Here is a 27,596-nt window from a genome sequence, read left to right on the forward strand (position 1 = left end):
TTTCTCCTATATTTCTCAAAATATCCAAAACATTTGCTCTCTCTGGTGTCTGGCTAAATTCTTTCTAGTCTGTAGAAATAGCATTTTAGACCTGCCTTGAAAAGAGGCCACTGGTCTAGTTGAAGTGACATGGCCACAAAAGATTAATGAATATAAAATAAAAATGCTGCCATTCATTTTACCAGTAGTACTTTATTTTTCACAAAAGGCTGCCGGTGTCAAAACTTAACTGTTAGAACTGAAATGACCTGAGATTTGATTAATATTGGGATATGGGAGAATTGCTTCAGAAGTGTGTGTATGCGCTTGTGTGTGTGTGTGTGTGTGTGTGTGTGTGTGTGTGTGTGTGTGTGTATATTTGTTTATTTTATTATATTTTATAGTTTTAATCATTTGGGAAAAGATATTGTGCATTGATATTTTGGGTATTTAAGATAGGCATACATTCCAAGCATCAGACATTTGTCTTATCCATCTGTCAGCTTATGTATTGTGAGGTCCTGCAGTTTTTCTTAGTGCATCAATCTACTCCTGTAACTTTCTCGCAGTCTTGGCTGCTCCCTTCTGTTCAGTTTGTGGTACTTTTGATTGTTTGTGGACACCTGCCGTCTTGGATAGGATAGGGAGGCACTATCATGTCTCCAATGCGAGTTCTCTATTGACATATGTTTTTTTTCTTTCATTAAAATAATCATTCCGATCAGGTAAAATATAACATTTTCTTTGCTAATTTTTCACAGTGTTGTGCTTATTCAGTTTAACAAGTCCAGCCCCCTTTGCAGCAGGAGTGATGCCAAGGACCCCCTGCAACATAAGACAAATTAATCCCATCTAAGAAGGTTAATGGCATTATTGACATGGAGCCTTGTTCACATTATTTGTAGCTAACCTGTATAAAATGAGCTGACTGGATCAAAGCCACACCCACACATCTGTATAAAATGAGCTGACTGTGGATCATAGCCACATCCACACATCTGTATAAAATGAGCTGACTGGATCATAGCCACATCCACACATCTGGATCATAGCCACATCCACACATCTGTATAAAATGAGCTGACTGCGGATCATAACCACATCAACGCGTCTGTATAAAATGAGCTAACTGTGGATCATAGCCACAGCCACACATCTGTGTAAAATGAGCTGACTGTGGATCATAGCCATATCCACACATGTATAAAGTGAGCTGACTGTGGATCATAGCCACATCCACACAAATTTCAGGCTTAGTGTTTTCAGTACAGCTGAAGATGCAGGCAGGGTTTTTTACATGGCCAACGAGGGACCATACTCACTGAAACATGAAACAATGTAGGACTTGCCACAACCTAAAAGAATGCACATAGAATTGGTTGTCTCCTGTTGTAATGTTCTCATATACAGTAACAGCACTGTTAAGAGGAAACTTAGACAATGTATTTTACACACTGAAATGTTAGTTTGTGTTTTATACTGTTTTTGTAAGATGTAACTGTTCAACTGCCTTGTGAAACTAAGGCCAGCTGCTGTGCCTGGTTGCATTCGTATGGAATGTAGCAATGCTGTTCCGTCTTGTTCTTCATGTCATGTTTGTTGCTACCATACTATTACTTATTAACTGCAGAACATGCTGATGTACCTTTGCTCCTTTTAAGGTTGGCACAAGAATTAAAAATTCAGTAAGCCAGTCTGTTTTCATTGGAACACCCCTTACGCAGGCATTTCCCAGTAACTGGAGCACTCACTAATGCCTAAAATTGTGCTCAAGGTCACTGGATGTTCCATTCTTGAATGCATTACCAATAATTATTCAGCATGCTGGAAAAGATGGCCAGTGGCAAAGAATTTTTCTTCATGTAGATAGCAAATGCTGCAGAGGTGATGAGGAAGAAAGAGTTAATTGGAGACATATGTTTTGGGGTGTAATGAGTTGGCAGATTTTAAAAATGTCTCTACGACTACTCTGTCAAAAATATTGGGTAAGAAAATGGGTGTAAATGAGGAAAATATTCTTCTATATAGCTGGGTCACAAAATCTTAACTGCCTAGATGTAGTCAGGCCTTGTTAAGTTTAATTATGTTTTCTGGCAATAAAGCAATTAACTAGAACATGGCAATCAAAATCTAAACCAACGGTATTTGAAGTATTGAATAAAAGAGATAAAAGAACAGGAAGAAGGATCTTTAGAAATGAGTAATAATGTTCAGGAGGAGGAGGAGTGAGGTTTAAGGGAAGGCAGGAATTTATGTAATGTTGGACTGAAAGAAAGGATATGTGATGCATAATGTGTGTAAAGGGAAAAGAATGTTAGTATGGCTTGTTTTCTTTTCTGTTAATGTTTGTATGTTTGTGTTTTAGGTGATAATTTAAGAAAGGTGTTACAAAAAAGAAAAGATGGCGAAGGAGAATTGATGTAACAGTAGCTAGTTGCTGTTCTGTCGAATTGATGTGAGATTCTTTTCCTTCAGGCTTTCCCACGTGGGATGCCTGATACAGAGCACTTTTTGAATGACGCTGGTGCCCTGCATTTAACTCTGTGGCTTAGTGATCTAGAAACATTCACACGTCAGACCTCATTGTGCATCTTTGACTCGAAGCTGCTAGGCCCTAAATCATTCCACTAGATGTTAGTGATGGCTTATGTACTACTTCTACAACATACTTGGTTGGTGCAGTTATGGACACAGAGTGAGAGCAGCATTGACAGTTAAAGGGAGGTAGGCTTCTAGTGACAGATGCCTGGGAGTGCAACATAAAAAAAAAATGTTTGACATATTTTGCTTCTTGGCAAAACTAGTCTTGGATTTTTCTTTGGGACTTGGAGGCAACAGGCCTCCACTTACAGTAGTCTCTGGCGTTGGGGGGGGGGGGGTGGAAAAAGGATAAATAGCTTAAGAGGTGTTGCTTACTATTGAAATTAAGCTCTTCAATCTCTCTCTGTTTGGGATTTGGAGGCTAACTGGCCTCCTCCCACAACAGACCTCTTTAGCCTGGCCCTGACATTGTCCATTCTACCATTTCTTTTGCTGGCAAGATTCTTGATAGAGTAGAGAGTTGATTATGTAAATTCAGCCTTCCAAAGTTTTCAGGTAGGAAAAATTATAAAGTCTGAATATGTAAACATTATACGTATTCGCTTGTGCGTGTTTTTTGAGCTTGTAGTACAATAATATACTGTACCGTTTTGTACTTGCAGTAAATTTGTTTTATTTTTCTTGTTTACTGTTCATCAAAAACAGTTTTAGAAGTTGTTTTATCTGGTTCAATTATATGTTTGATTATCCAAACTACCTTAGGTCCCAATTAGTTCAGATAATCGACTCTACTATATGTGTAAGAATTGCTATGAGTGTAGGTTACTGGAATAAATGTCTTTATCTGCTAATTACCCAAACTTGTGCCAGTCTCTCCTTTATGTGTCAAATCTTTAAGATATGTTTTACAGTAAAGTCTGCAGACAGTGTAGTTTGGTTAAGAACGTTTTATTATGTACAGTGGATGTAGATGTCAACAATATCCAAATACTGTGTCTAATAACGGTGAAGATAAACTGAAACAGTCCGCAGTTTCTGCACTCCTATTCTTCATATTCCTTAACTCCTGAGTAGTATAATTAATATTCTGGAATGCTGGATATTTGATTTCTGGGTTCTTCACTGATATTCTTCATATTCCTTTACTCCTGAGTAGTATAATTAATATTCTGGAATGCTGGATATTTGATCTGAGTTCTGCACTCATATTCTTCATATTACTTTACTCCTGAGTAGTATAATTAATATTCTGGAATGCTGGATATTTGATCTCTGAGTTCTGCACTCATATACTTCATATTCCTTTACTCCTGAGTAGTATAATTAATATTCTGGAATGCTGGATATTGGATCTGAGTTCTGCACTCATACTTCAGTGTCTGTACTGCAATGACTTTCTGCGTATCAGTCCAAGTGCACAAACTAACTGAATGTGTTTGAAGTATTTCCTAGTAATCTACATGCCTATTTAACCTTGGTTGCCAAGCCTTGTAAGATCTGTTTGTTTTCAATGTACTGCACATTCTGTTCTTATCAGTATTCTTGACTGAAGGTTATTTTCATTGATTAAAAGTGCATTCAGTGAAAGTGTATGCACACTGTAAAGGCATGCTTTAATATGGCTGCATTTCTAAACTTCAAAGAGAATACTGTATTTTTGTCTAACAAAAATTAAACCTGACCTTACAATATTGATCACCAAGGCATCAGACACAGTTTCAGAAGCAACCCCAAGTGTTCGTAGAATGCTCCGCGGAGTCTGCACTGACATCGGCTCCACCCCAGGATGCCTCTCTGTCAGAAATCTTGACTCTCACTTTTTTTCACCAAAAAGGAGAAAGGAGTGGAAAGCCACCACAGAGATGGGATGCAAGTTTCTGATCTGGATTTCTCTTCCACATTGGTGATGTCTTCCCTTGTTTTCTTAGGAAGAGGGGATGTAAAAGAAGATATCTGGATTCCTCCACAGAGTCCCTATGCTGGATACAAAGTTAGATGAAGGGGAGGCTTCCTCAGCATCCCTCCTGATGACCTGACATATGGGAGACTCCTAGATTTAATGCATCAGCAGGAATTATGGCCAGTTGACAGTTCTCCATAGCGGAACAGAATCTGATTCAGTTCCATTTTGCCCACATATAATGCTTGGCAAAAAGGAATGTTGCCAAATGCACCACACCTTTCTTGCCTCTACTGAATACCATTAAGAGATTTATGGCATTTTTAAGTAATCTGTCTTTCTTTCTCTGTGATGATCAGTTATTATTTGTTCCAGTTAATGTAATGAATCTTTTTTACTTCTGTATCCTATAATACAGGGCTGGATTGTTTTTTTACAAGCGATTAATGAGATCAAATTCTTAGCCAGCAGATATGTGCATATCATTCTTGAGCTGATGGATATTGTTCTGCCCAACAGTTTTTTATTTCAAAGGTATATTTTTCCATCTTTTAACAGGGGTTGTCATGGGAGCTTCCTCTGCTCCAATTTATGCTTAATTTTGGCTGTATGGAAGAAAAACTATGCGATCTGATGTTGTTAATCTTCTTTCCATTCATCACTGATGAGTTCGGTTCCGAGCCCTCTGAACCGAGTCAGCCTTTTTACCAAGCTCGCACCAGCCAAAAAACTCTCTACCCAGAATGCCCTTCTCCCTGTTACCTCAGATCTCGTTTGCCATGTAGCCATAAAGCTGCGTTTCAGCCAAGCTCTCAACTAAGTAGAACTTTATTTGATATTTGTGTGGAAAATTTTCTATATCTTCATATTTTATTGAGCGAATAGTATTTCTAGTGTGACGTTCCCCCCAGTCAAAGGGAAGAAGCAGCTTCAGAGATTATAAAGCTGTCTCAAAAAAGTGTCATTCAACCAGTCCCACCAGACCAGAGCAGATCCAGATTTTACTCAAGATTCTTTTTGGTGCCAAAAAAGACAGGGGACTGGGGACCCATTTTGGATCTCAACAGCTTAAAGAAGTTTGTCACCCAAGCCAAATTCCTAATGGTCACGGTTCAGTCCATTCTTCCCTTTTTAAGAGAAGGCAATTGGATGTGCTTGATAGATCTCCAGGATGCATATTACCACATCAAGATGGACAAATGCTCCAGGAGTCTGCTTTGCTTCTGGCTAGGGGCCAGTCATTATCAATTTTGTGCCCTGCCATTCGGTCTCTCTACAGCCCCCAGAGTGTTCACAAAATGTGTGGTAGTGGTAACAGCTCATTTGAGACTACGAGGATTCTGGGGTTTCCATATCTGGACAACTGGCTCCTCAACTTCCCCACCAAGCATCTTCTGGTAACAACACTGCATTACACTCTCTCTCTGGCAAAATTGTTGGGAATAACAATACATTGGGAGAAGTCAAACCTTACTCCTACACAACAAATAGAGTTCATTGGAGCAGTGTTCAATACTCGGTCCTGTTTAGTAACACTCCAAATTCACAGACTCCACTGATTGAGACTTCAGTTCCGAGTGATACTCTCTCAAACAAAAGTCTCAGCAAAGGAGTTCTTCAGGTCCTAGGGTCTATGGCCGCTTTATTTCCAATAGTGCCTCTAGCAAAGCTATATTTGCGGATCCTGTAATGGCTCCTTCATTCTCAGTGGTTCCCAAACTATCACCAGATTTGAATAACCAACTCTTGCAAACAGGACCTCTTTTGGTGGATAAGGCCAGACGTAGAACTGAGTCCCCCATTTCAATCCCCTCAGCCCAGAGCTATTGTGACCATGGATGCTTCCCTGATCAGGTTGGGGGGGGGCATTTCCAGGCATAGACAGTCCAAGGCACATGATCCACCTTAGAGGCCCACCTGCATATCAACGTTTTGGAACTGAGAGCTGTGCTGTTAGCGTTGCAGGCCTTTCATTCATCTCTCCCTTCCGGGACAATTGCGATTCAGTCAGACAATATGTCAGTGGTCTGGTATATCAGCAAGCAGTCGAGAAGCCATGAGAATTTGGCAGTGGGTGATAGCTTCCAACCGCTTTCTCATAGCAACGCATGTCCCGGGGAGCTCCAACATGATTGTGGACAAATTGAGCAGATGCAACCTCATGCCTCACATGTTGTCTCTCAACCCTGAGGTGGCGACAGAAATCTTCAGCCACTGGGTCCAGCCTTGCTGCGACCTTTTTGCCTCCCCATCAAACAACAAGTGCAGTAGCTATTTTGCCCTACTTCCCCTGGAGGAGGAGCCACCGAGGGACGCTCTAATCCAAGATTGGCCCACGGAACTTCTTTACCCTTATCGTCCTATCCCCTTGATTCCACAATTTCTAAAGAAAGCTCTTTGATTGAGCAGCAAGATAATCCTCATACCTCTGTTCTGGCCTCGACAAGTTTGGTTCCCCTTCCTTAGTCCTCTCCTAGTATACCTGCCAATGATTCTGGACCCTCTACCAGATCTAATTACTCACCCCTAAGGGTTGAGTCACCCATATTTGTCCAGTCTCAAGCTGACAGCTTGGTTTCTCCACTTCCATTAGGCAAGCTAATCTTTTCTCGCCTGTCTGAGACATAATTCTGGCCTCTCATAAACCATCCACCAGAAGACTGTATCAGGATAAATGGAAAAGGTTCCCCATCTGGTCCAGGGATAACATGCTAGACCCGTATTTGGCTCCAGTAACTGCAGTGCTTCAATACATGGATAAGTTGTTTGATAACGGAGCCTCCGCCTATACCATACGAGTACATCTAGCGGCAATTTCTAATTTCCACAATGGTATAGATGGCACCCCTCTTATCTCTTTACGCCTTTGCAAGGCCTTCCTCAAGGGAACCTCCCATATCAGACCTCTTGTCAGACAGCCCGTGGAACCATGGAACCTCACTTTAGTCCTTCAGTCTTTGATTCAAAGACCTTTTGAACCTGCTGCAAAGTGTGACCTAAAGTTTTTGTCTAGGAAATCCTTGTTCTTGATAGCCATCACATCTACCAGAAGGGTCTCGGAGCTGCAGGCTTTGTGTATGAAGATGCCCTATCTGGTCTTTCATAAAGACAGGAGTATCACTTCGGACGAATTCATCCTTCCTTCCCAAAGTTGTTTCTGAATTCTCCATAAACCAGACCATTGATCTGCCAGTGTTCTTTCTGAATTTTGCCAATAGAGGAGAGTACTGCTTTCACTCCTTACATGTACATAGACAATTGAGATTTTACCTAGACAGGACCAAACCTATCCATAAATCTGAGCAGCTTTTCATCTTTTTTTCTGGGCCCAGAATGGGAGAAGCTGTTTCCAAGGTTACATTATCAAAATGTGACTGCATACGTTTCATCTATTCCCTCAGTAATAAACCTATGCCAAAAGTTAAAGCTTACTCCACTAGATCTATGGCAACATCTGTAGCTTTCCATTCCAGGGCTTGCATGGATGATATCTGTGCAGCAGCTACTTGGGCTAAGCCTCATACCTTTATCAATCATTACAAATTGGACTTGGTCTCCAGAGGGAGAGCTGCCTTCGGCTCAATGGTACTCCGGAATGTTCTTCCATAAGGGCCACCCATGGACCTCAAGGTAGCTTGGGATTCTGTCCCATCAGTGATGAATGGAAAGAAGATAAATAACATCAGATAAAGAAGTTATGTCTTACCATATTGTTCTGTCTGTGTTGTTTATTTTCTTTCATTCATCACTTCCCACCCTCTTTCCCCTTCCAAAAGCTCCTGGGGAATGCTTTGGGTCCAAGTGGTGTCCTAGGGTGTTTGCGCAGAAGTGGCCTCGGCTTTACTTCTCTTTCTGTAGCAAACACGATCTGAAGTAACAGGGAGAAGGGCATTCTGGGTAGAGACTTAGCTCGAGAGTTTTTTTGGCTGATGCGAGCTTAGTAAAAAGGCTGACTCAGTTCCGAGGGCTCGGAACCGAACCTATCAGTAATGAATGAAAGAAGATAAAGAACACAGATGGAATGTTATAGTAAGACATAGCTTTTTTTCATTCTTTACACTTTAAGAACATCACGGTTACAGTAGTGCTATTTCAGTTTTAGATTATTTAAGAAGTGGTACTTTGTTTTTAGATTTTATTTTCAAATTTCACAGTAACAGGATGGACTGTTAAGTTATGTTGATTTTTAAAGACCGGCAACACATATCTTTTAAATCTACAGTGTTCAGAAAGATTACTACATAAGTTGCCATCTTAGTTACCAAAAAAAAGTATTGTAATAGGACAAGTGGTCCTCATTTCCAGGGCCATTGATGATGCTGATTATTTATTTCATTGGGTGATGGAGCATTTATTGAATATGCTGTTGAATAGAGGCTTGTTATTACAACAAATAAACATGAGGTAATGCAGGTCAGGCAACAAAGTTTTAGGGAATTTTGGAAATTTTAATTTTGTAATGGTTGCTAAAAGCACAAGGAACAACTGGTTACATTAGTAGGTCACAAGCCATGGTTATGTTGTTTTCCACAGACACATACACCATTAGGTCTTACATTAATACAGTATGGAATTTAACATTTCCATTTAAGTTTAAAGAAAAATTAGGCAATGAACTGCTGATGGTATTCGGTAGGGACAAGAATATTAAAATAACATTTGATAATGGGGCAGGGAATCCTATAAGAAATAGTGGTAAAATGTGAATATGTTTATGACTGCACAAATCTGTCTGTATAGGGTTTAATAGAGCCATCGCATACCAAGGTGTGTGCAACTGTGACGCAAAAGGTGTCTTACATTTGGCAACATACCTTTCATGGCAATTACTCTTCATGGGCAAAGGGAAAGGAAATTACGTGACAAGCTATATGAACATAGCTATGATGTTAAGAATAAAAATTTTAATAGTCTCTTCTCAAATATAGACTTATCTTGCACAAATTGCATTTATTTATTTATTTATTTATTTGACATTTGTTGACTAGGATAGTCTGACTGGACAAGTGCCCTTTTTCAGCAGAGGCCCGGGAAGTAAAGCTCCACATTACAATTAAGCACAAATTACAGAAATTGACTTAATATACAATAATACAATACAAATTACAGGATTGTAGTTGAGGACAAAATGTATACAATAGAGTAAATGTGCAGCTGTTCTTTTAGGTACAAGTTAAAAGATCAGTAGGAAATACATTTAGTATAACATATTTATCTTGAAACAGGTACTGCCAATATGCTAGCAAACAGAAAATGACATAGGGATAGTCCTCTGTGGGAAGCAGTGCTTTCCAGATACTTAAGTTTATCAGTGATATTGTGTGAGAATGTTAAGTATGAGGCAGTTGCAGGTGGGATAAAGGCATCATATTACCAGAAGTTGGAAAGTGAAGAGAGTGGTAAGAAGTGGGTGACTGTTGATTCATTTGTTAGGTGGTTAGTGTTAGAGAGATAAAGAGGAAAAGGGAGGACTAGGAAAGGAGGGGAAGAGAATAATGTAGGACAGAGGGAAGGGTTCAGGGTGTTGAGAGATAAAGAGGAAAAGGGAGGACTAGGAAAGGCAGGGGAGAGAATAATGTGGGACAGAGGGAAGGGTTCAGGGTGTTAGAGAGATAAAGAGGAAAAGGGAGGACTAGGAAAGGAGGGGAAGAGAATAATGTGGGACAGAGGGAAGGGTTCAGGGTGTTAGAGAGATAAAGAGGAAGAGGGAGGACTAGGAAAGGAGGGGAAGAGAATAATGTGGGACAGAGGGAAGGGTTCAGGGTGTTAGAGAGATAAAGAGGAAGAGGGAGGACTAGGAAAGGAGGGGAGAGAATAATGTGGGACAGAGGGAAGGGTTCAGGGTGTTAGAGAGATAAAGAGGAAGAGGGAGGACTAGGAAAGGAGGGGAAGAGAATAATGTGGGACAGAGGGAAGGGTTCAGCTGGGGTGATTGCAGAGACAAGACTGGGTGCTGTTTAGGTAATTTTAAGAGTTTTCTTGAATTCATGGACATGGGAAATGTATCTGAGTGTCAGGGGGAGCTTGTTTCATGATAGCGTGGGAAGGTAGCGATAGAGATTTTGGCCAATAGATTTTTTAAGCTTATGAATCTGTAAGAGACATTGATCAGAGCTTCTGAGGGATTGAGGGAGGTTGTAGAGGAAGACCAGAGATGATAGGTTAGGGCAGGAGGAGGGCTTGTTTAAGATGGTATGGATAATGAGAAGTTGTGTAAATAAGAGGTGGTTAGGAAACTCAAGCCAGTTGAGGGTGTGCAGAGCTGGACAGTGGTGTGATTTTAAGGGCAAATTAGCTGCAAATCTTGATACTTTGTTATAGCTAGTTTTGAGTTTGGAGAGTGGTGAGAACTGTAGGTTAATTAAGATTTGTGAGCCATAGAATAGGTAAGGGAGAAGGTAAGCTTGGGCTAGGGAAATTCTGGAGTTGGGTGTGAGGAATTTTTATGTCTGTATAGAAGGCTAAGCTTTTGGTAGGTTTTCTTGATACAGTGATGTACATGGAGGTCAAATTTAAGTTGGTCATTTATGTTTACTCCAAGGAGTTTGGTGTGGGTATCGGCTGTTATAGTGGTGTTGTTAATGGAAGAGATGGTGAATAAGGATTAAATATAGTAGAGGGGTTTAGGGAGGCAGATAATTTGTTTAGTCTTCTTAGGGTTAAGTTTGAGTTGGTTGTCAGAGAGCCATTTTTCTGTGAAGTTAAAAGATGTTTGTGTCATGTTGAGCAGGTCAGAGGGGTTTTCAGCAGTGGAGATGATCGTGGAGTCGTATGCATACTATATGAGGGTTGACTGAGGACAGGAAGAGTGAAGTTGGTTAGTAAAGATGTTAAAGAGAAGTGGGCCTAGAATTGAGCCTTGCAGGATGCCCATTTTGATGGGGAGATAAGGATATAGAGCAGAGAACCATTTGACAGATTGCTGTCTGTCTGTGAGATAGCTGTTAAACCAGGAGATTGTAGATGGAGAGAAACTGAGTTGAGGCAGTTTGGAGAGGAGGATGGAGTGAGAGACAGTGTCAAAGGCTTTGGAGAGATCTAAGAAGAGGCAAGGCACTAATTTATTATTGCCTCTGGCAAGGATAATGGAGTTTGTAAAGGAAATTAGTGCAGTAGAGGTGCTGTGGTGGGGGTGGAAGCCATGTTGGGTAAGGGTGATCAGGATTCTTTGAGTGAGATAGGCCATAATTTGTTTATGAACGCAGTGTTCAAGGATTTTAGAGAGGGGAGAGAGTATGGAAATGGATTGATAGTTATAGAGAGCTCTACTGAATTGCTGCCTTTGTCGATGGGTATAGTATGGAATTTTTTCCAAAGAGTTGGGACGATTGATTTTGAGATTGAGCGATTAATGAGGATGGAGACTGGGTATGCAATGGAGTTAGCGGCTGCCTTTAGGAAGAGTGGTGGTAAGTTATCAGCTGAGGGGGAGCATGGTTTAAGTTTGAGCAGTAGCCTTTTGATATAACTGGCTGGGATGGGGTTTAGTGAGAATGGGCTGTTTTGTATAAGGGGGTGGTGAGTGGAGAGGGATTAGTAGGCTTAGAAGTTTGCATAAGTTTACTGATGGTATTAATAAAGAAGATGGAAGCAGTTTCTTGGGGTGTGTTATTAGGCAGGGGTTGGGAGTTGAGGGATTACTGTGGTGGAGAATTTGTTTAATAGTAGAAATCCGCTGTGGTGCAGTGGTAGCATTGTTGCCTCACAGCAAGAGGTTCTCCCATTCAATTCTCGGCTGGAGTGCCTTCTGTGTGGAGTCTGCATGTCCTCCTTGCAGTCGAGTGGCGTTCGAAAGACATGAGTAGAATGGGCGTGCCTTCGTTGAAGGTTGGGTCATTGAGCTGGCACCTCGGCACACACAAAAAAATCTACTGCCAATCATTAGCGGACCGGAGTTCCACTGTGGTGACCCCTAACCAGGAAAAGCCGAAAGAAAAACAACATTCCAGAATTTTGGGGGGTTTCCTTGTTCAGTAGTTAGGAGTGTGTGATAGAAGTTCTTTTTGTCAGTGTTAATCTGTTCTTTTGGTTAGGTTTCAGAGTTCTCTGTATTTTTGAAGTTGTGTGGGAGATTTAGTCTTATTCCAGAGTTTCCAGATGGAATCTCTTATATGGATGAGAGACCAGGTAGAGTTGGTGAGCCAAGGAGAACAGCATGATTTGACTCTGATTGTTCTGGGAGGGGCAAGGGAGTTAAATGTATTTAGAAAGATGGAGTTGAATTGAAAAACAGCTTCATCAATAGGGAGGAAGAATTAAATAATTATTTTATTGATAAAGTATACGAGAATATGAGAAGGGGAGCATGGAAAACAAACTTTGAGCAGAAAAAAAAAAAAAAACTTATCTCATAGTCATAGGTTAGTACTAAGCTAACTGGCCGTTAAGATGGAATCCTACAACCAGACTAAGTCTAAATGACCATATCTCAATTTCGAATGTCTTGGCTTTAAGAGCTGCAAAACTTCGAACAATGGAATATTATTCTGAGTAACATATACATAAAAATTTTGACACAAAAATAATACATCAATTTTTTATTAAAAGTCTGATTTTAAAGGTTGCTTCTCAGTTGCTCATGATGAGGGACTCTAGAGAATGGTGTCACTTTGTTTTGTTTTTTTTTAAATTGGTTGTGAGCATTTTTTTATTCAGATTCAGACGAAGACAGAGTGAAAGGAATTAATCTCATAAATAAATTACTGCAGTTTGAACTGGTTTCAGCACTTCTTTGGTCAGTTTACTAGTTTTTGGTTTTGCAAAACATTGAATGTTCCATTTTTGTTTTCTTTTCTTATCAAAATGGCTAGTACATCCAATACGTTCTTGCACTTTAGTGTGGGAGCCAGTCGCTGTACGTCAGAGCTCTCCCCTTTGTTCTAGTTACAGGCTCCATGGTGTTCACAAAACGTTTGATGGCTTTCACAGCACATCATGCTGTTGGGAATCAGAGTATTCCCCTCTCTAGATGACTGTTTCCTAACTTCTTCCAGAATGAGGTCACTGATTTGAGCAAGGGTTGGCTTACTGCAGCTCTTCCTGTCTTTGGGAATATCAGTGAGCACTGCAGAATCTGAACTGAAGTAGTCACAAGCTCAGATTTACATTGGTTAATGTCCGAACAAACTGATCTGCATAGCCAATCTTGCCTAGATAGAATTTCATCCCTTCAGTCCAAGTTCTAGCTCTCTTTGCTTTTCTAATTGCCATGGCAGTTCTGTGCCTCATGGCTGCAATGATTTTTCTTGTCTGATTTGTGATATACAACATAAGAGTTCTACAGTGGTCAAGTGTTTTTGGAACATTGACCCCATGTCTCTTCAAATTCAGATTTCTCAAGTGTGCAGTTGATGATTTCATCTGTGGCCACTTTAATCTTCCTTGCCCCAGCTGGAGTGCTCTGGGATGGGGGGGGGCTTTATCACAAGAAGGGGCCATTTTGCACATCAGTGTCCTGCAGATGAGGGCATTCCTCCTAATGTTGCAGGTTGTGTAGAATTTCCTCCCTCAGTGCATAATTGCCATTCATTTAGAACAGCGTGGCAGTGGTTTATATGTCAGCAAGTGGGGGGAATTCACTCCTGTCCCACTGTTGGAAGGCTGTGTAGCTATGAGAAAGTCCCATACTGACTCAACACTTTTTAATAGCTATGCATATTACTGGCCAGGCTAACTGTCTTGCAAACAAGCTGACTCAGTGTTTGCGGATACCTCATGAGTCACCATGTTTCTCTGCTGGGGTAAGCCTTTCTGTGACCTCTTTGCATCCCTGATCATTTCCAACAGTAGTAGCTATTTTTCCATAGTCCTTGGTATGGACAAACCTCCTGGAATTTTCTAGTCCACCAGTGACCACCAGGTCTTCTTTACACTTTTACCCTTGTTTCCACTTATGGCAAAGTTGCTGAAGAAAGCCCGGTTACATAAGGCTAGGGTCATCCTCATACCCCCATTGTGGCCTCAACAGATTCATTCTCATAGCCCCATTCTGGCCCCAACAAGAATCATTCCCTGTGTTCTGACTGTATCTTCTGGTGAAACCTCTTGTCAGAATGCACAGCTAAGGTGAGGCAAAGGGAGGAGCTGTTCCAGGTACAAGGTGTCAGGGGATGCAATCAGCGATGTCGTTTGCCGGTAATGCAGTATGGCATTCATTTCTGTATCTGCAGTTCTGAATGCTGGTATGGAAGTGAATTGTAATACTGCTTTTGCAGTGCTTGCTTCAGCACTTTGTGTGTGTGGTCTAAGTTGTAGCAAGTGATTTGAGGCAGTTTACAGTTTTCAAAGGAAGATCTTTAGACCTTTTTTATTCTTATTTTTTGCACTCCTCAACATAGAGTTGAAGGGCGCAGAGAATGTGCTGCTTCTGAAGAGACAGATGAGCAGCACCAAATTAGAGAAGACTTTTTTATGTTGCTTCTCAATTTAAGAGTTGATGAGGCACCAGATTGTGGAATGGCTGTGGGCGCTAGATAAGTCAGTTATGGATCCTTATCCTATCTATCTGTCAAGCCTCACTTGGAACTGCAGTCCCTCAATCTAACCTCATTATTTCCCCAATTCCATTAATGTCTAGACAACCATTTTACACCCCCCCCCCCCCCCAGGGTGGTTCAGATTCTTACATGTGCACACATGCACTCTATCAGAAAGATTTACAAAAGCAGCGGGACAAGCTTTTTTCTGTGAGTCACTGATCAAAGACTTGACTCCTTGTGAACTTATATTGTGGCAGCCCTGCAGTTCTTAACACACATCTTCTGCCAGAGGTCTAGCTCTTCTGTTATTTAAGTAAACAAAAATAAATGCACAAATAAAGTCCATTTTGTAGTAGTTTCTAGTTTTTTATCAAGGATTAAATTCTTTTTCTTTTTCTGTAGTATCTTTAGAGCTTTCAAAGGTTTTCCTAAGAGGAGCTTTCCTGTTGAGGACTCTTCTGAGAGAGCCTATTCCTTAAAGAGACATTGGAGACACTCATGGTGCCTCCCTTTGAACCAGCTACCAGAATTAACTTTGTGTTCTAAATTTGTTAGACTTCTTTCCTAATGGCAGTTATGTCACTGAGATGAGTTTTGGAACTCCAGGCTCTATGATCAAAGCCTACACACACATTTCATAAAGACATGGTGCCTTCTCATACAGATCCAGCTTTTATGCCAAAGTTAGCTAAAGAAACGTACCTTAATCAATAGGTGATCTTCCATTGTTCTTCCCTCAGGATTTATGCTAATGGTTTTTATTTGCTGTACACTGTATATAGTCATCCATAGCTGTACTTCTTTTAGACAGAACTAAAGGTAAACAATTTCACATCCATTTCCTTTTCTCCAAATAAGTCAGGAGAGAAAGAATCCTAGGTGAGTCTGTCTGTGTGTTTCTCAGATTGTATCGTCTTTTGATATGAAAGGTACAGCTAAACAGTATCAAGTAAACCAAAGGAAGACATCTTTTAAAATGATTTTACATGCAGCTGGCCTGATGGCAGTTCGTTTTGTCTTCCATCCAGTATCTCAGATCACAAACTGCTCAGCTGGTTGAAAGTAAAGAAATCATGCCTGATGCTGATAGCTCCATGTTGGCCCAGATAGCTGTGGTTTCTGCTGCTCCTGTAGAAGTCATTTGAGCCTCTTTTCTCTTGCATTAAAGAAAACTTTGCTGTCTTCCTCTTCAAACCAGAAACTCCTGACATCATCTGACATTAGGCTCACATCTTTGAACCTCTCATTCCAGTAACTCAAAGTGATTGCTGACCTCTTAGGCTTTTTTTGGTGAGGTATAATTTAAGCAGCACTGAAATACTGTACCTGAAAGATGTATGTTGTTGGTAAATGGGAAAAAAATCTTTCATTTGGATGGCTTATAAGGACTTTCCTTCAGAATTGCTTTTTGGCTACTACTCCCATTTTGTGGTTGTAGTCGTTTTTTATACTGCAGATTTGCACTTGTCTGCCTTTACTAATTTATTTGATAGGTGGGCAGCCATTCTTCATTTTCCCTGAAACTTTCCAGAGCTTTTCTTGGGAGCATATTTATGTCTCAGTTTTTGGTCAGAGATACAGACTGGAACCTTAGCTTTTTCTTAACCTGCTTGCTTGCTTTGTAAAGTATTTTAAAAAGTTTTGGTGCTGCCCAGTCTTTTACTGTGTCTTATCTTAGTTGGACATAAAGATAGGGTGACCTTATGAACCGATGTATCATCCATTCCCCAAAGTAATTGTCACAACAAAGTTGAACAAATACACATAGCTTCCAGTTTTCCTTTTGGAAAATTCCAGTGCTGGAGAACATTGCTGCATATCACAGATGTGTACGGGCATTTATTGTACATGATCAGTAGGATGGTGGTCTTGAAGGAGGCTGGTCAGTTGTTTGCTTGCTTTATAGGTGGCAAAGCTGACGAGTGTCACTGTCCAGTGTTTGTTTAAGGGGCTTGCTAGTTGTATTTCTTCTTTTTCAGAATTGGAAAGACTTCTCCGTCTATTCTCAAGGCTCATCCTGACTTTGACAGGGCCATTGTTTGGCCCCTTTTATATAAGTTGGTTTTCCACTTTGGCATGTTAACCTTATTATACATGTACCATCAGTGAATTTATGTGAGAATATTAGAATTTTTTTTAAAACCAATGAAGTAATTATGACCAAGTTCGTACTGCACTGATGCAAATCTCAAGCAAGAACTAAATTTAGAAATCTGAGATTGCATTAGTGAGTTCTGATCATTACACACTAGCAAATGGATTGTGTGACATTCCCTGAGAAAATAGAGTGGCAATAGTAAAATATATGTTGAAGTTGAAAGCTTACCAAAGTACATCAGGAGTGCCACCCACACATTTGTGTTTTTGGCAGTATCCCAGACTACACTGATGATAGGTATGTGCAGAGAATTCTGCTGCTACAGGCTGTTTAACGTCTTTCAAATAGCAAATAGCTGGGTATTTCTGTCAACTGCATAAGTATGTACTTTGAGTATTTGTGAATATTTGCCTAATTTGTTTATCACCATACAAGTGAGGAAAGACATTTATGCATGTATCCTCCCATAAATAATAATACTGTTAAAGAGATGCACATTTCGGACATAGAGTCTTCTTTACACGTTTTAAAAAGAAAATCTTTTGGTAGAAATGCATTTCAAACAAGACTGGCATGGGTTGTCTGAATTATTGGCTGTCTCAATAAAATAAAGTCTCTTTCTTTCTGTTCCTATGTTACAGGAAACCATGGCTGCTGTTGGGAAGAATTCAAGCCAGGAATGATGAGACCTGTAAGCCTCAAACCTTGTCTGCCATCCAGAAGAGCAGCTCTGTTTTCATAGTGCAGCTTCAGTGGTCCTTCCATCTGGCAGACTGCTCCGTGGGTACCTTCCAGAAATGGGAAGTCAGGAGAGGAATGCGGATACACAAAGTGTTCCTTTACCATCAAAAAACAGCAGCAGTGCACCTGTCAGATATGCCAGCACTCACCAGGTCAGTATGGTCTGTTTTATCATCTCCAACACATTCGTAAGTAAAACAAAGTGTTTTATGAGTACCTCAGAAGTACCAGATAAAGTAATGCGCCTCGGCTTGGCATGTTATGTTACATCAGTAGGATAATAAAAACAAGTTTCTGCTCATATACTTATTCTGTATACTTAAATTCCTTTTATAGAATTGTAATATTGTCTTTTATATTCTTTGTGTCCATTATATAACTTGATGTATTTTCTTTTATATATTTCAAATGTCTGTGTAAATTCTGCAGTGTAACTGTCAGTGTACATATTTCACTTCGGAGCTTTTCACCCCGGGTCTTCTCTGAAAATGTGCTAATGCTCTGTCCCACAACGTGCATCCTACCACCTGTCTCAGTTGCACTTTTACTTATTATTAGTCTGTCCCTCAACGTGTGTCCTACCACCTGTCTCATTTGCACTTTTACTTATTATTTGTCTGTCCCACAACATGCATCCTGCCACCTGTCCCACAATGTGCATCCTAGCTAAACCCCACTAGCAGTGGACATGCAATTTTCAGCCTTTTTACTGACCTTGTCAACACAGCATAAGTGGATAGTCAGGCTGTACTTCAGAAACTCAGGGTCTTTAAGCCCAGCTTAGGTTTGGATGTTAGTTGGGTTATTTTACTAGCACCTTAATCTTTATGGGCGCCAGTCAGAAGCCATGTAGCTGAAACACTTGATGACCTTAAGGGATCATTTGCATATATCCCGTGAGTCTTCAGTACAGGAGGTTTAAGGTATCACACAGTGAAAACTCTAGATTTGCTGGCTTTTTCTTGTGATTATTTGTACCTGGGTTGTTCAGCTGAAAACACTTTGCATCTCTGAGTTTATAGACAAATCAGCTGTGAAAGTGGATCAGTTATTTTGCTGCAAAATAGTTGTGAAAATCTTATCAGTTATATTGCTGTGCATTCTACATAGCTCTGTATTTCTTTTGTTAATTCATATCACTTGAAAATAAGCATTTGGCAAAGATATATTTTAATTCAGAATTCAGCCTATCAGTCAGTGCCTGAGTTAATAGGATAACATGGATAACTTGTGTAGTAATGACAAAGTACTGGTTTGTAAATGCAAATCACTAGACTGCAATGAGGCACAAACCCTCAGATTTGACATCTTTGGGATAGATTGTAAATCCCAAATATTGTTAAGAAATTTAAGCAACCTAATTTGGACTGCTGCTTCAGCAGTGAATTTAACACAGACTGATAGAAAACAAGGTCTGCACATAAACGTTGTGTATAGTATTTTATTTATTTTATTTTATTTTATTTTACATTTGTTAACTGGGAAAGTCCGACTGGATACATGTCCATTTTCAGCGGAGGCCTGGGGAGAAAAGCTCCACATGTAGAAAAGATGACAATCAATATTCATGGTTACAATGAAAAAAATGTAAACATTTTAAAAGGTGATTATATATATACATGGTTACATTAAAGTTTTAAGATCTTTATAGGTTTATAGTATGAAGTATGTACAGAAATTATTGGACAGGTTGTGAGAGTATAGAATGACATGATACTTAGATAAATGTCATGAATGACAACCAGGAGAAAAAAGGTGGTTAGTTAAGAAGGGGAGTTATTGGAAATTAGATGTAGAAGGTTAAAAAGCATGTGCTTGGAATGTCTAGGAAAACAGGTTGATATAGAAGAGTTAAAAAAGGTATGAGCGTGGTTAGGATAGGGAGTTAGAAACGAAGCATAAGAAAGGATAGGATAGGAAGTTAGGTTAGATTTAGTTATTGTTCTAAAGGTTCTTGAGTATTATAAATAGTCGGGTGGGTTTGGTTTAGAAAGTTGATTCAAATAGGATAAGGAGGTTGTTTATATTGCATAGTTTACCTACTTGGGTTGTATGTATATTGGGTTAGTCTGGGTTTAGACATGGACATAGCCAATGCTTGTTTAGGTGATTCTTTAGGGATATTTTGAATTGGGGTAAGGAGGCTATAGTGTTAAGATCTGGAGGGAGCATGTTCCATTTTTTGCCAGCTGAGTTAGAGAATAATGATTCTCCGGCTGAGTTGTTGGCTTTGGCAGATTGCACATGCATTTTGTTGGATGAGCGGAGGTATGCTTGGTTGCTGTAGGGGGTGATAATGTTTGTCAGAATGGGTGTACTCTTAGGTTGGTAGAGGATTTTATGAATAACTATGAGTTGGTTGTACTGTAGTTGATTGGGTAGTTCTAGCCAATCTAGTGTTTTAAGATTTAGACAGTGATGGGTTCTGTAGGCTGCGGCTGTGGCAAATCTAGCTATATTGTTATAGCAGCTATCTATTGTTTAGGTTTGATTTCCGTAGGTTTACGAAGATGAGTGAGGCATAGAGAAGGGTTGATAGGAGATGGGTACGAGCTATGGCTGTTCTAGCAGGTGGGGTTAGGAATGGTTTAATCCTATACAAGGAGCCTAGTTTTTTGTTAACTGTTTTAATGGTTTTGTCTGTATGAGTGTCAAATGTTAGGTTATTGTCTATTACACCAAGAAGTTTTGTGGATGTGTCTAGGGAGATAATGGTGCCATTGTTGGATGAGATTGTAATATTTGGTGATGTGAGTTTACGGGTGGAGGAGAAAAGTAATGGTTTGGTTTTGTTAAGATTCAATAGGAGATGGCAATTGTTGAGCCAGTCCTCTACTTTGTTGAAGGTGATTTGGGATAGGGCTTGTAGTTTTGAGGGGGTGGTGGCAGAAGAGATAAGGGTAGAGTCATCTGCATACTGAATACAGATTGCTTCTGGGATGACTTTGGGTAGGTCATTGATGAATATGGAGAAAAGGAGGGGGCCTAATATGGATCCTTGGGGGACAACAAGGGTGACTGGAAGAAGGGGGGACAGATTGTCTTTCCATAATACTGCTTGTTGTCTGCCTTCCAAGTAAGAGTTGAACCAGTTGATTACTAGATTGTTAGGCTGAGTGATTTTAGTGTGTCTAGGAGTAGATGGTGATTCACCATATCGAATGCTTTGGATAGGTCGAGAAAGAGGGCAGAGGAGAGGATGTTGCAATTACGGTTTTGATTTATTGTGTTGGAGAAGGAGAGAAGTGCTGTTGTGGTACTATGGGCAGGTCTAAATCCGTGCTGGGATGGGGCTAGGAGATTGTTCTGGATAAGGTGAGTCAGAATTTGCTTATGTATACATTTTTCCATTATTTTGGCTATGGGAGATAGGATGGCTATAGGTCTATAGTTAGGGAGTTCAGTGGAATTGCCCCCTTTATGAAGTGGAATAATGTGGGAGATTTTCCAGATGGAGGGGACATAGGCTTCGCGGATAGTACAATTGATTAAGATGGAGATAGGGTAAGCTATTTCATTAGCGGCCTTTTGTAGAAATTCTGCAGGGAGTAAGTCTGCTGCAAGGGTGGTAGGTTTGAGTTTCTTAAGTAGGGATTTAATATAGTCTGTGGGGATAGGATCAAATTTGAAGGGAAGTAAATTATCAGCAGTGGGTGAGGTGTTGTTTGAGGAGTTGGGAGGTAGGTTATTAGCTAGGGACTGAACTGTTTCTGTAGGTTGTGGATTTACCTGGATGGAGCAGTTTATTAAGCAGTTTTGTTTTTTTTGATGCTGTTGAGTCTGCTCACTTACAGAAGAGTAATTTTACATGTCCTTCTTTATCAATGTTGCAGAATTCTTTACTCTTGGAATAGTCTGCTGAGGATACCCTAATGTCTGGCCAGAATACCGAAACCTTTACACCTTCTTGGTGCTGCATGTCAGATGTATGGCCTATATATGTGATGTGTACAGATGCCTACTCCTCAGAACTTCTTTGCCAGCTGTCTGAACGCTACCTTTGAATTCTGTCTGTACACTGTTTACTGAACTGGTTCATCTCTCGAACCTGCTTTTAGTGCCATGTTGGGGTTCCTTCCTTTCTTTTTCCTCCTTATAGTTTGTTTTCATGTCATCCAGGAAGGGAAGATGTGAGTGTGGGAGGTAGGTTCCCCAGTAAGATAGACGCGGGAGTGTCTTTTTTCTTTGGGTGCTATGCATGACCATACTCAGTGTGATGTTTGTCATGCATTTGACCCTAACACATTCCACAGACATCTGTTGTCCCTTTCTATTTATTTTGAAAACTATTGTATGAACCTGTTGACTTAGGGTAGCATGGCCGAATCCACCCACCCCAAAGTTCAGCCTCCATATAAGGGAAAAAAAAAAAAAGCACATACGAACATGCTGTTGTTGTTCCTCTACTGAACGTCTTCCTCAGGTTGGATGAAGAACCCAAGGACTGGCTAGTGCCGATCCCAGTTCCTTCTGCTGTGACAAATTAGAGGCCAACACGAATCTGCCTACTCGTACGTTCACTGAGGCTGTGTTAATGTCTGGTGCAGATGTAGAGGGAGAACCGTGGCTGATTATATCTGAAGGGCCTGAGGAGATTCCCCAATTTTTAGATAGGAAGAGGTGCATGGTATCCTCATCAAATCTAAACAGGGACCCTTCTAAATTTGTTAAAGCAGATGTTCCTCTGAAAAAGAAACCGAAAACCAAACATGTAGCTACTCTGACTAAGGACCCTCAGAAGGAGTGGCAGGACTTTACTCAGGGGCTGTTTAATGCCCTTATGGCTTTGAAACCTCCACAAGATTTGTCCATCCTTGCTTCTGCATCCCGGAATGCCACTCTGTCTGAGAGATATATGGATTCTGATTCTTCTGATGAAGATTTGGACATTGGTGGAGCATCCTTGGCATATTCTTCACAGATACACTCTTTTTTGGCTCTTGGGTCTGATGAAGAAGATTCTTTGTCTCTGCTTTTGAGGAATTATATTTTGGGTCACAGCGGTCAATATGCTGGAACACTTTAAGTGGGACTGTTCCCAGGTTTCAGAGGTTCAAAAGAGATACTGTGAACTCTTTCAAATGAACGCACTCAGACCTTCTGCAGTCCATGCTGTCTTAGCTGCCCTTTTGGACACATTTACAGCAGCTTCTCAGGCTCCTAACTATCAACATACAGCTCTCAAAAGTCAGATTTTATAAAGTTCCTAAACATCATAAACACTTGTGTAAAAGTCCTTCATCTGATGCTGCTTTTGTTTCCATATCCATATCCACATCCACAGCTAAGCTGTCCAAACTGCTTTCCACTTCCAAGCTTTTACCTTCTGACAAGGACAGCCATACTATGGAGAGGTATGGGGAAAAAGTGTATACTTCTGCTGCTTTGACTTTTAGGACCACTCTGTGTCAAGATGCACATGATTAGATATGTCCTGGCTCTTCTCTCCTAGCTGGGGCTAGGGGGGGCAGTGTTGGCTGACATGCCTGATTCAGACAGTAAGACCTGTATTGTTTCTGTTCTGAGTTCTGCCTCTCAGGTGGCTCGCCACTCCATTAAATGCAGCTATGATGCAGCTGATGCCTTCTCTAAGGTAATTGCATCTTGTTCTGTCATGAGGAGGTATTCTTGGTTGCACCTTCAGGTCTTACCTGAAGGCATTGCAGCCAAACTTTTAAATTCATCCTTAGACAAAACAGAACTTTTTGGCAGTACTGCTGCAGGATTGTTTAAAACCCTGCAGGATAAGGGCAAATTTATGCAGGACCTGAAACATATTTTTGTTTCCACAGTACCCAAGTTCCAGAGGAAGTATCCATTGAAATCTTCTTTTGTCCATAGGCAGGCTAGACAACCCTGCTAGGAGTAATAAAGTCATTAAGCAAATTTTCCCAGACAAACACACTCAAGAGTTCTAGAGCCAAAAACCTTCTTTTCCTGACACATCTACCTCTGTCTGACATCCAGTCTCCCCTTCCCCTTGGCCAGACTCCTCTTTTCTTCAGACTAATCATTTCCTTTCTTGTTTACCAATAGATCACCACAGACACCTGCATTCTTTCCATCATCTAAAATTGTTATTTTATGTATTGAAAGTCCCTTCCACCATTTTCCTGCCTTTCTCAGCCTTCTCCGTACCACCTTCCTCATTTTCCTTTAGTTCTATGGGATCTGGTGGAACAGAGAGCCATCCGACCTATTCCATTGTCTCACCAGGTAGTAGGTTTTTATTCTAGAATGTTTGTAGCTCCCAGGAAGGAGGGAAAGTGGAGACCCATCCTAGACCTATCCTTTCTCAACACCTTTCTGAAGGTTCCTTCCTAAAGGATGTTGTCTCTTCAGACACTTTTCCCTCTTTGCTTTCCCAAGTTTTTCTAGTATCTCTGGATTTGAAGGACACTTACCTCCATATTCCTATTCACCCTTTCTTCAGGAAGTTTTTACGTTTTCTGTTTCTTCCTCTCATTATCAGTTCTCTGCTTTGCCTTTTGCTCTCTCCCAAGAGTAAAGAATATTGTAAAAGTGATAAGGAAGGACATAGACCAGTTGTGAAAGATCTTGGCATAACATTAGGTGTCCTACTTCTTATGTTTGCAGTATTCTATCCCTCCTTCTTGTCCCCTTTTATATTCTGTTGCCCTGCCTCTGGCAGTGGGTTCCTTCTTCCATCTTTATCGCCTTCTTCTTCTTCTTCTTACCTTCCTGGATGTAAATGTTATTGCTTCTGTGGGTTTGTTGTTGTTCTGCTGGGGTACTTCACTTCTGAGGATTAGGTGTCCTTACTTCAAATATGTACTGTATGTTGCTCTTATGTGCATTAAGAAGACTTTAAGACTTGGGTGTTCGTTTAAGTAGTTTATTGTATACAAATACATCAGGATGAATGTCAGTAACATCGAACTTAAACTATCTAACTAACTGACTACATACTTGGATGCTCACACTCTGGCTGCTCACTCAAAATGGCACTCTTGCACGTGCTCAGTACTTATATGCATAGGCTGACTCACTGGAAAGCTTCTTAAAGGTATATCACACACACTGAGCTACACATCCTCCCTCTTTACTGAGCTGTCTTGTATAAACAATGAACATACCAGTCTATACTGATAGGCGAGGCCGTTATTGGATGTTTTCCATGCTGTCACTGTGTTCACTGCAATAGAATTAACAAAATTAAGAGTTTCAGTACTCGGAACACAAGTACAGTTTATGACATCAACTTTTTGCTAACTGTTCCTCAGATTGGGTGATATATCTCGCCACGTGTTCGTGCGGGGCCTTTTATGTGGGCCAAACCTCTAAGACATTTAACTTTCGGGTCAGCCAGCATTTAAGTGACATTAAACACAAAAGGGTTACAAATGCCGTATACAAACACTGTGTAACACATCCATCTGCTGCTTACAGATTTACTATTATAGACACTATCTCAGGCAAAAGGAATAACCCTATTGGTTGGCACACTATATTGGATAATAAAGAAAAGAAGTGGATTGTTAGACTGGGGGGGCTTATTCCTACCTGGACGCAATGGATTTTTATGATCAACCTATGGGATGCCTATTTACTAATTGTGGTTAATATTTATTTCTGCTATTAGGGATTATTTTATTTGACACCGAAGAAGGCTTTGGTTTAACAGCCGAAACCGGTTTGTCTTGCCTTTACTCCATTAAAGAGTACGTTGGTTCACCTCACCCTGGTGTGCTGGCTACTATTTTTGAAATATAATCAATGAAGAGACATGCAATTATACAGGCACTAATAAAAAAAAAAAACAGCAGTCATGTCCAGGTTGCTGTGTATTTGAAAGTAGGTTTCGAGATGGGACCTGATCTCGTAACATAATAGTTAGGACTGGGTTTAGCAACAGGGACAGTCACTGGGGAATGTTCTACTTCAGGAGTTTCAGGGATTTTCTTAGGAATGGGGATTGCTGACGGAATGTCCTCTAGAACAGGAACATTGAACAAGTCACTCTGAGAACTAGAGTCTTTGTCACAGGCAAGATGCTATAACACTGGTTCAGACACTGGTAACAATTGCTCTGATTTCATCTGAATTCTATTCCTTGTGATTCCACAATGGACAATCTCGGCTGTTGACAAACCTTTCACAAATCCAATGCAGTCAAAACCTTTTGACATCTGCATCCTCTCTATCTCCCCATTTTGTAGACAATGAAGCGGTTTGCTGGTTTTATCATAGTAAGACTTCTGGGGCAAACGCTTTTCCAACAGTTGGGGTTTTACTGCTTTGTTGTTCATCGCACTTGGAACCAACAAATCACTGCTGATTGGTAGTGTGGTTCCGGTTTGTCTTGACATAAGTCTGTGGGTAGGTGAACAACAATGATTATCACGAGGAATGTTTCTGAGATTTAACAGGCTGAGAAAAACATTGGTATTGTCATGTCTGGATTTCTGTAACAGCTGTTTTGCACTTTAAACTGCACTTTCAGCTAAACAGTTTGAATGAGGGTATTCAGAACTACTCATAATATGAACAAAGTCCCACTCTTTTGCAAATTTCTTGAACTGCTGACTAGTAAAATGTGCTTCATTGTCAGAAATAACTCTGTGCGGACTACCATGGACAGAAAAATGTTGCTTCAACTTAGTAATGACAGTATTGGAAGTTAGGTTGGGAAGTAGGTCAATCTCGAACCAGTTTGAATAAGAGTTTACTAACACCAAGTAATGTTGACCATTCCACTGAAAGATGTCTTCTGTGGCTACTGTTGACCAAGGTAGTTCAGGAATCTGTCTTAACTGAAGTGGTTCTTTCTGTTGATGTGGAGTTGTACTGTTACATACTGAACAAGATGAAAGTACTTTCTCAGTAGCTCTTGACACAGAAGGCCTAGACCTCTCACTCATCTTTTGGTAGAATCAGTTCCTGGGTGGCCATGATGCAAGATCTTAATATACTCTTGTTACAAGGACTTTGGAACATTCACATTAGGACCTTTCATGTTGATATCATCATCTCTGTATGGAAATTATGATTGCACTTCTACTGGTAAACAAGATTGCTTTGAAGGTCATCCTCGACTGATAAAGAGGTTTAGCTTCTGGAGAATTGGATCTGAAGCTGTGTGAGTTCTAGGCTCATCAAGACATGTGGAAGAAAAATTTCGCTCATTGTTATGCTGTGCTGTGGTTTTTCTGGGTGATATTGATAAAGAATCAGCAAGATGAAGAAGTTTGCGTAAACAAGATTGAAATTGTTCTTCTGTAATTTGAGCATCATGTGTTGCAGTCTAGCTGAAGATGCATGCATAGGCTTTCTCAAAATAGTGAATAGAGGTTGGTGATCAGTTTTCTGATCTGGATAGGTTGACCATAAATGTAATTATGGAACTTCGAACATGCAAACACAATTACCAAAAGCTCTTTCTCAATCTGGGTATATTGCGTCTTTGTTTGGGTAAGAGTTCTCGATGCATAGGCTACTGGTCTACCCTCTTGAAGAATGACTGCACCTAGACCAAACTTAGAAGCATCACAGGAAAGAGTAACTGTTTTGCGAACATCATAGTAGCTGAGAGTTGGTGGGTTAGCAGTTTTCTGTTTCAGGACATCAAATACTCCTTGGTGCTCTTCTTACCATGACCAAATTGCATCTTTGCATGTCAGCTCTCTTCGTGGTGCTGAAAGTTGGCTTAAATCTGGAATGAATTTGCCTAGATAGTTGACCATGCCAAGAAAACATTGTAGGGCTTGGACATTGTCTGGAGATAGCATCTCTAGAACTACAGTTTGCTTGGAAGGATCTGGTTGTTTGCCTGAACTGGTAAACAAGTGACCGACATTAGTAGCTTCTAGTAGCCTGAATTTGCACTTCTGAGGATTCA

The 27,596-nt window shown here is 40.4% G+C and overlaps 1 protein-coding gene across 1 annotated transcript in view; it reads left to right on the forward strand.

Annotated features, from left to right (window-relative positions):
* Positions 1 to 27,596, forward strand: part of OSBPL7 (oxysterol binding protein like 7) — a 1,590,705-nt gene that overhangs the window by 414,700 nt on the left and 1,148,409 nt on the right. Inside the window, exon 2 of the mRNA XM_044054965.1 lies at positions 17,638 to 17,889. Coding sequence (XP_043910900.1) covers positions 17,794 to 17,889 — 96 coding nt within the window. The 5' untranslated portion in view covers positions 17,638 to 17,793. The remainder of the gene's footprint in view (positions 1 to 17,637; positions 17,890 to 27,596) is intronic.

Source organism: Protopterus annectens, chromosome 13.part0 (genome assembly GCF_019279795.1).
Source record: "Protopterus annectens isolate FY-2018-M chromosome 13.part0, PAN1.0, whole genome shotgun sequence".
NCBI classification, from domain to species: domain Eukaryota; kingdom Metazoa; phylum Chordata; order Ceratodontiformes; family Protopteridae; genus Protopterus; species Protopterus annectens.